The 12,631-nt window shown below is 35.6% G+C and overlaps 1 protein-coding gene across 1 annotated transcript in view; it reads right to left on the bottom strand.

Moving 5' to 3' along the window:
- ANTXR2 (ANTXR cell adhesion molecule 2) overlaps positions 1–12,631 on the bottom strand; it is a 149,543-nt gene that overhangs the window by 95,778 nt on the left and 41,134 nt on the right. Inside the window, exons 8-10 of the mRNA XM_015542150.2 lie at positions 10,364–10,424; positions 8,336–8,434; positions 6,006–6,075 (exon numbers count right to left, since the gene is read on the bottom strand). Coding sequence (XP_015397636.2) covers positions 6,006–6,075; positions 8,336–8,434; positions 10,364–10,424 — 230 coding nt within the window. The remainder of the gene's footprint in view (positions 1–6,005; positions 6,076–8,335; positions 8,435–10,363; positions 10,425–12,631) is intronic.

Below are 12,631 nucleotides of genomic sequence, written 5' to 3'. Positions count from 1 at the left end.
AAGGATCAGGGTGCCTGGGTGGCTCCTTCCATAGAACATGCAACTCTTGATCTCCAGGTTGTGAGTTCAAACCCCATGTTGGGTCTAGAGCTCATTTAAGCACAAAAAAACAAAAAACAAAAAACAACAACAAAAAAAACAAAACAAAGTAGAAGGACAGAAGAAACCCAAACAACTCACCATAGCAAAAAGATTGTTTGAAGTACATTTTAATGTTAACTGGTATTCAATTAATAGTGATAAAACTAAATTCATTCCACATGAATTATTAAATAGTATTATGATATACAATTAAGTAAATAAAATTCAATAAATCCTAATGGTCACAGTGAGTTTATTTAAAGATGCAGGAGAGTTCCCAAACAGAATAGCTCAGTGCCATATGTTAGAGCTACTTTGATCTAAGAAACTTCACACACCATGAACTATGGTTGACATTTCAATCCATGGTAGCCTATTTGCAAAGTATTCATTTACTACTGACTTCTTGTGTAGCCAATAAAAGATGACATTTTATGATCCATTAAAAAAGATGAAAAAATTAAATAAAATTATGAAAGGTATTTGCCAGAAGTAATAAATAATTTACCTCCAATTTGCACATACTGAAAATTAAGCTGGCAACAACTCAAAAAGTTATAAAAATTATGGTGACCTAAGATATTTTGAAATCAAGTGCTACTATTAAATACTTTGCAGAGCTTTTTAAAAGTTAGTTTTGTGCATAATAAAGACGAAGAGTCGAAAAATAAGTCTTCATATTTGTGAATAAAGATTTCACTAGATTTCACTTATAGTGATAAGTATATATGTAAATAATGCTTTATCTAAGGATATCTTTTTAACGTGGTTAAAGGGTTCTTGAATAAAATAATTTCTTTTTAAGATATTTCAAAATATGTGTATACTAAAACAAACATTGCACTTGGGAAATTGCTAGATTTCAGAAAGAACAGAAAGCTGTATTCAGAAATGTGCTGGCCATCACACCTGAAGCTGTACTGCAAATGTTTACAGTATTACCCTGAAAATAATCCCTTTCTAACTGTTTTTGCCTATTTTAATAAAACAATGAAAAGATACTTGGAAATAATCACTCATTTTTAGTGCCTTTCATCCAAAAAAAGCCAAATCCCCTATTAATAGCAAAAAAAAGTAAAAATAAAATGATAATACAAAATTTAGAAGCAGTATTTAAGAGGATTGAAACACATATCTAAGGATATCTCTATCTCATCATATATCTGTCCGTCTTTGAACACTTGTGGTTACCAAAACATTCTCTAAATTGTTAGAGATCTTCTTTGTATTGAGCTGAAATGTGCCTCTCTTTACCTTTCGCTCTTTCCTTCTCCTTTCCTTAGAGCAATAAAGAATAAGTCAGATCTTTCACATGACAGAGCTGATGTTTGAAGACATCTGATATGTCATGCCTGAATCATATTTTAGAGTATTTTCAATTACATCGTATTTAACATTTCCATACTTGGCAACATCTTGTTGGCCACCTCTAGGTGTGCTCCAACTAATTGTTCCTCTTAAAAGACAATTTCCAGAACTAAAAATAATACTTAGGATGGAGCTGCAATAAGGATTAGGTGAACTGATCACATTTATACGTATAATCAGAAAGCAATACACTATGGGAAAGAAAAGATAAAATGCCCCACCACTAGGGTGGGGGATAGAGAAATAAAGAAACAGAGATGGTCCTCAGCCTTAACCCATCTCACCAAGATTCTAATGTTTACATTCAAAGTAAAGACATAACTACTGTCCTAGAATCTATGATAAAAATAAATAAATCAAGTGTCATTCCTCATAATGAAAACAAGAGAGAATAAAGGCATTCTTATATCATCTGCTACTAAGATAATGTTATTAGGTATTGTATAGATATATATACACATACATGCATAGGTATATTTTTGAAAAGAAGTGTTCATGTGAGAAGCTGTGTTAAAGGCAGAATTTGTCCAGCCAAGAAAGAGAAGTGGAATGAATCAATTTTATTCCAGGTAAAATGATCATATTGAAAAACTAACAATGTTGAAGAAGAAAATAAAAAGGTTCTATTACCAAGTTAGGCTCTAACCCCAAGGTGGCCACACCATTCATCTGAATGAACCTTCAATATCACATGCCTAAAAATTTCCACATACGCTAATGTCCCGCCACTTCTTACTCAAAACACTCTGTCATGTGTCTTCCCACATTGCCTTTTAAGAGAACTAATACTATCAGTTTCATCTGACTTAGATATTTATTTCATATTTGCCAGAAGATTCTGGCCAATGTTTTTGAAAGCACATTTAACTATACCATATGCCTCCTTAAATCATCTCTATCAAACAAGCTGTAGGATAAGGCTCTGGTTCATTCTGTTCTGTTTTTCTTTCTTCACAATGTGTTTATGTATATTTACCCAATTTGTTCTGCTCTTCTTGCCAAATTACAGGTTTGAGGATCTCAACTATTGCAGAACAGCTGTGCTATTACTGACATCTCACTCAACAAGGGTCAGAGGAGAAGCCCATCCTTCAAGTACTGGGGACACCTGCACTTACACCATAAGGCGAATGCCCTGCAGTGGGGAGGATCCAAAGAACTCCACAGAGTCTTTCCTATTCAGACTTAAAACACTGGTACAAGTGAGCCACTGGCAGAAGTAAACTGCCAACAATCTACAGATTCCTCTCGGTAAGACAATTTGTTTAATCACATGACATTTTAAAATTAAACTGTATCCAATGAAAGAAGTACAGAAGAACGACCTCATTACCACCACCTTTACATTCTTCCAATTTAAATACTAAGCATCCAGGGGCACGTGGGTGGCTCAGCCAGTTAAGTGTCCACCTCTTGGTTACAGCTCAGGTCATGATCTCGTGGTTTCGAGAGTTTGAGCCCCGTGTCAGACTCCACGCTGACAGTGGAGAGCCTGCTTGGGATTCCCTCCTCCCTCTCTCTCTGCCCCTTCCCCACTCACACTGTCTCTGTCTCTCTCCAAATTGATAAATAAACTTAAGTAAAATAAAATAAATAAATATTAAGAATCCATTCAACTCAATCTGGAAATCTATATCAAATAAAAAAATTTAATAAACAGAAATCTCTCTCAAAGAAAGTACTTCAAAGACCCATTTCAATAACACTAACTAATGATAGTTTGCCCAGACAGTTTTAATGTCTGTTTACTCCACAACATCAATTTCCAAATGCAAAGCTATGGTCCTAGCTCTGCTGCTATATTCTTTGTCCCCATCTGCAAGCAAAGCATCTTCATATTAACCTTTTTACAAACTAACATTCACAAGTGTTTAGGTTTTTTTAAAAGAATAATCCTCAAACAAAAATGGAATTCAGGAAGTAACAGCAAGATGCGAAAGGAACTGATAGAGCAGGTTAATGAGATGAGGCACATGTCCATGGGTCCAGCTCTGAGACTAGGCATCTGGCTTTGAGGCTGTCTATCTAGGGTTACTTCACCAGGGTGTTGTTAATTATTGAAGTGAGAGAACAGGGGGAACCATCACCACATCTGTCACCCTCACACAGGAAAACCCTTCATTCGTTGTTGGGCCAGATGTGTTTATTTGAAACATAGACTAACTAGCTACTTAATGGGTTTGAATTCTTAGCCAAAAGCTAATTAGGCAAACATATTAAGCATCAGTCACCTTACAAGGCTAAACTGTTTCAGTTGTGTTGATTTTTATCCAATCTCATAAGAGAGCTGTCACCTACAGAGGTATCTAAAGAAAAGTCAAGGCAAAGGAAAGGTCCAAATTACTTGCAACATACTTAGAAGAACAATAACGATATCCCCAAGTGCCCAATATACTAACAAATAAAACCTCATGTTTTGCCTCAGTGGTATCACGTGCTTGATACCAAAAAGAAAGCAGGAAAGCAAGAGAAAGCAAAAGTAATTATCTAAAATGTCCTTCCCCCCAAATCTCCAGTTCTCTTGTAGGTGAAATATTCATGTCAAAAGCCAAATAAATGATGACTTCTCATGTCTGATATTTATTATGTTCTATATGTTTTTTTTAAATCACATGCCCTGGGTATTTAGTCAATCTACAAATCACTGAAGAATATCAGCAGTCTCTATAGTCTCTTAAAAAAAAAGAGGCAAATTCTAGAGAATACAAACTCAGTGTCTGGGATAAAACAGGCATACTGCATTTTATAAATACTTTAGAGAAGAAGGTAAGATGTCTTCCTTAACCAATCATTGCTATTAAAAAGTCAAGATAGTTTTCTGTTCTCTTTTTCCTTTTTTTAAATGTTTATTTACTTTGAGAAATAGAGCTGGGGAGACTCAGAGGGAGAGGAAGAGAGAGAATCCCAAGAAGGCTCAGCACTGTCAGCACAGAGTCTGATGCAGGGCTTGATCCCACAAGCGGTGAGATCAGGACCTGAGCTGAAATCAAGAGTTGGACGCTCAACCGACTGAGCCACCCACGCACCCCTCTATTCTCTTAAATGGCATGCCCCTCCCATAGGATTCTGGGCATTTTTCTCCTACCTGATATAAGTCTCTGACCACCCCCAGCAAACAAAGGTACTTTTTTGCTCTTAATATAACTCGTAATTCAAAGTATTTGAGGAAAATGCATCCATCCTCTCATCTAGCAAACATTTATGAATCTATTGTGTGCCAAGCTTTGTGTTTGGTGTTACAGATACAGCAGGAATCAAAACAAAATCTATCCTAGCAGGAAAGAGACCCAAGAGAAAATAAATGCTTGGGAGAAAAAAATAACCATGAGAAGGGAATAGGGAGTGCCAAATGCAAGAGGAGAAAGACTGTATTGATTAAATAGGGTGACCAGGAAGGGTTTACCAAGAAGGTGACATGTGAACAAGGCCTAAAGAAGGTGAGAATGAGCCATGAGGAGAAGAGCATTTCAAGCAGCGGGAACAACAGGTATACAAGTGCCAACGTAGTTGAGGAACAGCAAAGAGGCCTGTGTGACCATCACAAAAGGGGCAAAAGGAAGATGAATACTGTGACATGGTGAGGGGCCAGATCCTACAGAACCTTGTAGAACATGGCAATGTTTAGATTTTCACTCTGAGTGGAACAGGAAATATTATCAAGGATTTAAGGGAAAGGTGATATAAATGAACAGTTTTAAAAGGATCGCTATGCCAAGAACAGAAGCAGAAAAACCAGGAGAAGCTAATAAACCTTGTATATTTTATTTGCCTCTGCTCTATATGCAAGATCAATTTAAAGTAATTCTGTGTCTTATTTATCATCCTAAACATATCCCTTCCACTACTTTTGGGCTAAGGAATATCTGAACTGTCTGCAATCATTTCCTTCATAATAGAGTGTAAAAAAAAATCACAAATGGAAATACTAAATTACTAACGAAATTATCTGTTTAGGTGATTTAAATAAAAGCTCTTCTTCCAAACTAACATCCTTTATCTTAACCAGCTATCATTATGGTTTATATTGTCACACCAAAGAACATGAGAAAACAGACCTTATAGGATGTGGATATTAAATTAAAGCACAAATACTTCCTAGTCCAAGGTATGCCTTATTGAGCCATGCTCCTTTTGCTCTTTAATCTTGATATTTAAACACCATAGTAATTAGTCAAAATCTCACTTTGTAACTCATGTGTGTGTAGATGTGTGTAGGGGCATGTGTAAATTTAATACTACACAGTTCAAAATAATGCTGTGGCTCTGATTATTTAAAGGCTCTAACAATATCTCTTACCCATCCAGATAAATACTTATGGAGCCTTTTAATCAATATTTAAGAAATACGATAAAGCTGACTGAAGCATTTTCAACCTACTAAGAGTATATATGGTTAAAGTACTAGCCAGGGTAGTTTGCCTAGAACTACTATTTCATGTTCACTCTGTACATAAAAAAAAAAAAAGATGCAGTGAAATAATTAATGCATATTTGTCACCATTTCCTAATAATTTGTACCTAAAATGTTTTTAATATGTTTTAAATGAAGTACTTACTCTCCAACTTTATTCAGTGTAGGTGCGGGACAAAGCATAGAATTAAGCTCCACACTTACTGGGTAAACACCTAGAAAATAAAATGGCACTGAATTAATAAAGAGCTTTATTTTTCTCAGTTTCATTAATAATATGAAAAACATGGGGTGCCTGGGTGGCTCAGGTGGTTAAGCATCTGGCTCTGGATTTCAGCTCAGGTCATGATCTCATGGTTTGTGAGATCGAGCCCCACATTGGTCTTTGCACTGACAATATGGGGGACTTTCTCTCCCCCACTCTCCCTCTCTCTCTCAAAATAAATAAATAAACTTGAAAAAAAATTTTAAATTATATTAAAACATAATGGCAAGAAGGGTTTAACAGTGGAACATTAGATATATATTAGAATGAAAAACCAAATAGATTCTCATTGAAAAAGAGGAGAAGGAAAAGAGAATGAAAAAAATAGAGATTATATGCCTCACTGATATACAGTGTTGGTAAATTGTGATTTTTTTCTTAGACTAAATTCACATGTATTTGTAGATACTATAAAATTATCATCTTCTCCATCTGCATTTTTTAAGTATCTTAGGCTTTTAAGGATAAGTGATATATATTTTAAAAGCAGAATTTAAAAACAATGGAGAGGGGCGCCTGGGTGGCTCAGTCGGTTGAGTGACCGACTTCGGCTCAGGTCATGATCTCGCAGTTTGTGAGTTCGAGCCCCGCGTCGGGCTCTGTGCTGACAGCTCAGTGCCTGGAGCCTACTTCAGATTCTATGCCTCCCCCTCTCTCTACCCCTCCCCTGCTCATGCTCTGTGTCTCTCTGTCTCTCAATATAAATAAACGTTAAAAAAAATTTTTTTTAAACAATGGAGAAAAGATGAATATCCAAAGAAGAATGAATGTATTTCAAGGCTTCAATAAAATAGTTGTATCTACAATAAATAAATACATTTCATAAAACAGAATGCTTAAATTGCCCTAATAATTTTAATAACATAGGATCAAAAAAATCTGGACTATAAATATTCAGAAAAGTTACATAAACAAATGGATAATCCTGGATATGAGGGATGAAAATATAACCTGACTATACTTATTTGTTTGAGAATTTAGTTTAATAAACTTAATCTTATGTAGCTAAGGGATAAATATGTTTATATTATAATCAAACACGTACCCAAAGGGAGCTAGGTAAAGCTAACTCTTAGATTCAGATGGCTAGTGAATAAAAATAAAATTACTTTGTCCTCTACAATTGTAGCATCTACTATGAGGCATTTGTTACAAATATTATTGTCTTGCTTTACCAAAATGATGATCCTAACAGGAAAGAGAGGAATTAATTCTGACATTTACCATGCTGAGATCCTCACCACGTTAATTCAACAAACACACACTGAACAGTTGCTGTGTACATAGCCAAAGCTGTGCTATTGGAGTGCTTAGTACCATCAGAAACACAGCAAAATTGTAGATGAACCTCTCAAAACATAATTCCACCAGAGTTCACAGAGTTATGGTATCTGCCTTACAGATTAAAATTTTAGAAGCCAATATAATCATCGATAAGGAAAAAATGTCTCAATAGAGACCCAAAACGCTCAGAATATTTAAGATCTATTTAAGGAGTTTTTCTCAGAATGAAGATTAAAAACACTATCCTCATCTGCTTTTTTGAAAGTCATGTTAGGGAAAATAAAACCCCATTCCATAAATATGATAATTTTCAATAAACAGTGCTGGGTGGGCACTGAAGATAAAAATACGTGAAACATTCAAAAACATAAAATATATGAAATATCGACAAGGCAAAAAGCCTATCTCCAGAAGCTGACGGGCAAATTATTGGGACATTAGATGAAGAAAATGAGTGAGCATAAAATAAGGCAATAAGTAGTAGAGTGGTCCAAGATAGTTAGATTTTCAGGCAAGAGTGACAATAAATAAATCTGGAGAAAGAGGCAATTAAATCAAGCAGTTGATGCAGTCCACACAGAATCAAGTTAGGAAAACTGGGTTCAACTCTCAGCTCTGCCCATTATTGGCTGTGTCACCACAGGCAAGTTATTTGACTCTTTCAGCCACTGGACCACAACCCGTAAAATGAGGCTACTCAGGATAGGGTTCAGCATCTCTTAAGTTATGAACAAAGGTTGTAATCATGAAACAACAACAACAACAAAAAATTGTTATAACTACTGGTACTCTCACCAGACTTCATTTCTTTCTTCCTTGATTGAAAAATATAGCATAGTTGATTTCAGCTGGGAAAAAGAGGAAAACACTTGATACTTATATGCTGTACAGATATTCAAGCAACATAGAGATTATGAGGAACCTACTTTTTGTGTATGTTTCATTTACAGTGTAAGTACAGAGAACACTCCCATTCCGACTGCCCAAGATGAATCCTCTTCCATTCAAAACAATTTGAAATTCCTCTAGAAGCAAAAAGAAAAACAAACATTTTAACCCCTGCTTCACAAAAAATAAAAAGACATAACTTGAAAGGTCAAGGTACACAGAATTAATTTCTTCATAGTATTTAGCCAACTAGTAACAATGAAGACATCGTTGTCTCCAATTCTACTTGCTTTCTCGGACCCTCTAGGGAAATTCAGGGAAGATATCATTGATTATCACATAGAAAGGTGACATTATTTAACTTTTTAAACAAAGTGGTTTCCAATAGTAACCAAGAAATTAGAACTAAAGCCTAACACTTATTCCCACATACCACAGGAACTTCCCCTTACCCTGTCTTCTCTGTCCGCAGTAGAAAGAAAGAAAGAAAGAAAGAAAGAAAGAAAGAAAGAAAGAAAGAAAGAAAGAAAGAAAGAAAGAAAGAAAGAAATTAATTCTATCCTTAGGCAAATATCAGTAGGAAAGAACCCTCTTTGTTTTTCTGTACTCCCAAGTATTAAGATGTGGGAATGTAAAGAAAATTACTTATTCATGTTCTTTGTTTCTTAGAACAGTTTTGTATTTTCTTTAATCTCTGACACCCCATACAGAGTTCTTTAACAGTTTCTTGACATTACTAATCTGGTTTCATTTTCTTTTGCATACAAATTTAGAACCCAGCAGAGGACACGCACTTTGGATTACTAATCATCTATGACCAGTCAGTAAAGGAAGTTTATTCAACATATTGCTCAGGACTCTATACAGGGGAAGTAGTCACTAAATATTAGACAGTAAAATAAAATGCTAGAAAAAACGTTAACTGATCAGATACCTTGATAGGCCATTAAACACTTGCTATTTAGCTAGAAGAAGGCATATTAACTATTTTAACAGTGATTAACTCTCCATCTTCTCAAGCAATCTCCTAGCAAAATCTAACATATATACAGTAATGTATTATCAAGAAAATATTGCTATGCCACTCTGCATTGAGTATATTATAAAAGGAATTTTACTTATAAAGGGCAGGTAAAACCTACAATGTGACTGTGAAAAAGATCATGGGCTTCAGAGTCAGATAGACAAGAGTCAAATAGGACAATTACTAAAGCAAATACTGACCCACTCTGCCTGGGTTTCCTCATCTGTTGAACCAGTGATTATAAAAATGTCAAATAGTGCTGGTATGAAGATTAAGTAAAGTTATAAAGGCAAAGGGATGCTTTGAGACGTTCAAATGCACTATTCCTTTTAAACATCTCAACCATTAGTTAGGGAGTCTAAAAGATATAGAACTTAAGACTATATCCAGCGATTGGGAGGCTCTGTGGTAAATTACACAGCACATTTCCTCTTCCATCAGACCCAATATATTTTTCCTTTTCTAGTAAAGTCAGGTTAAAATGAACTCCAGGTCAGACTTGAAGAAGAAGAAACAGAACAAGCCAGAGAGAATCACATTCTCTTTGGGTAAGGACAGCTTGGAAGTGCTAAAACCTGAGTCTGTTCTTAGCTAATGAAGCCACCTGCTTCCTTCCTGCCATCCACCCATACATCGCTCCCTTCTGTGCCCTGAGCTGGAGGGCACTGCACTTCGGGCCGGTCATCAAATCATGGAGCTCAAAGTCTACAGATACATGACTGTATAATCAGATAAAAGAAAAAAAAATCATATTTTATTTTACTTGTCATAGGAAAGGTCTCAAACATGAACTAAATATACAGAAAATTCTAAAAGCCTGTCACACAATATGTTCATTATTTAAAATAACACTCCAATCTTAAAAAATTTGAATTTAAAATAGAAATATTTCAAGGAATTATTTAAAAATTCTTACAGAAAAGGATGCCAAAAAAGTTAATTTTGTTATTCTCATTCCAACACGAGTTTCAAATCATATATTTTAACTAGGGGGAAAAAAATACAATTTCTTATATGGTATTTTTAAATTCTAACCACTTACCCCCTACACAGACACTTGAAGGCCGCAATTCCAGGATTTCAGTGCATGACTGAGCTAGTATCTAAAAAGGAAAAAAAGAAGACCAAGATAGAGAACTAAATTATAACATGTAAAGTGCATTATAAGATTGCTAATAACCTCAAGGTCCTCCCCTTAACTTTAATAGATGGCAGAGAAAAACCTATTAACTATCGTATATACAGCTACCAAGCTCTTAGGAAATTTCTGTGCTGTCTTCCAGTATATATTCTACAATTGTACACTGTAGGAACCCTTACTCAATTAGAGTAAAAATAAATAGGCACCAATAAAGTGGATGTTGCCTCAAAGTCTGGTAGCCTTGAATACAAACAGATAACTAAAATTTCTTGATGCCCATGAAATCAATGCTGACTTTCCCTATTAGGCAAAAACAAGATAGCAAATCAGACCCCCTCTTTAATTCTGAAAATTTAATGTGATTTTATTAAGAGGTTCAATATAATATCCATAAAGAAGCACTTCTGTATTTCTGGCATTTCTATCCGATTTCTCAGCCTCCTTTCCCACGGATGCTAACCCACCTTGTACGCAGCAAACCTTATGGTTGGAGGACACAGGCTCCTTAGATGAGCCCAACATTTTCCTCAAAAACAAAGACTCTGTACTCCAGCATGCCCAGAGCACAGGAACAGAATGGCCCTTCTTAGCTCGTTCTGAGAAACAGAAACCACCATACAAGGCACAAGGCTACAAGTGAAAAACAACAATGATGAAATAAGCTGGTCTGAATGGACCCAACAATCCTGTCTTTATTTTTAGAACTGCTCTGCACTTCATTATCAAATTCAGACAAATTCCAGATGATCTTTGAACGACATTCCTTTCTTGACAGAGTTGAAGACAGATCTTCGTAACTAGAACAGGAAAGAAGGAAATAGAAACGCTTTCTATGCATTCTTTAATAACAGTGGAAGTATAAATTGTCAGACTCTAAAAGTCAGCTGGTAATTTTTGCTGCTGAATATGCATCACTGAAAAGGGGAATCATTTGTACTTTTTAAGATCATTTCTCAGTGAATCCACTTTTCACAAAGCAACTGAAGCTTTAATGATTAGGAAACAAATACAGTAAAATTTTATATCTGAGACATTCTGGATGAGGCCTATTTAAACTCAGAAATGACCAAAAAGATTGATTCCATGGTCACCCACAGACTTTTCAATGCCCAAAGACCTCCTCTTGGTCTGTTATTTTATCTCCTATAATCAACACTCATTCCTCTGAAGACTGTGTACCTTTGTTCAATTAAGAATTGGGAAAGAATTGAGGACCACTGTCAAAGGTTAACATGCCCTCTTGGAGGGCAAGTATCTCAAATCAGTGACCTGCTTAAATATTTTAACACAATACAGGTAACAAGACTCTGAAAGGAACAAAACAGAAAAGTTTTGCTAAAGGAATATGGAGCTAAAAAGGTTCTGACAAAAATGGAGCATTATAGCATTCACTTTGGCCGATCTGAGGTAAAAGAACGGTGAGCCACACAGACGGAGGGGTCAAAGGAAAACCATAAAGCCTCCAAATCTACTCTACCTGCCAGCAAGTCTGAGGGAATCTATTTTAAAATAGATCCCTTAAGGAGATCAGTTCTCAATTTCTTTATTAGTTATTTCAGGCACACCTCTGGCAGCATTACTGAAAATGTTTCAAACATCAAGAAAAATTATGAGAGGCTTAAAGACTGAATCCACTGGAAACTGTAACCATTTTTTAAAAAATTGCTTAGAATAAGATAAATCAAGAATTTACAATGAGGGGGCGCCAGCGTGGCTCAGTCAGTTAAGCATCGGACTTCGGCTCAGGTCATGATCTCACAGTTCGTGGGTTCGAGCCCTGCTTCTGTCTCTATGCTGACAGCTCAGAGCCTGGAGCCTGCTTTGGATTCTGTGTCTCCCTCTCTCTGTGCTCCTCCCCCACTTGTGCTCTGTCTCTCTGCCTCTCTCAAAAATAAGTCAACATTAAAAAAAAGAAATTACAATTAGATTTTCCAAAGGTCATGTCAAAGAATATGCAACCCAGAATGACCTGTGTGAATTTCTAAAATTGTCTTAGTTTTGTCTCTTCTACCAATATTGACCATAATTAAATCAGATCTCAAAATATTTAAGACAAATGTGTGTATCTTGACTTTCTCTTTTAATTTGATGTAATCCATCATATAGTTCAAAAAGACAGTTCCAATAGCAAAATCAAATGATTAATTCTTGTGGCGTTCTCCATAAAAC

The sequence above is a fragment of the Panthera tigris genome, chromosome B1 (assembly GCF_018350195.1).
Source record: "Panthera tigris isolate Pti1 chromosome B1, P.tigris_Pti1_mat1.1, whole genome shotgun sequence".
NCBI classification, from domain to species: Eukaryota; Metazoa; Chordata; class Mammalia; order Carnivora; family Felidae; genus Panthera; species Panthera tigris.
The sequence above is the reverse complement of the archived record's forward strand: the minus strand, read 5'-3'. Positions and strand labels throughout refer to the sequence as shown.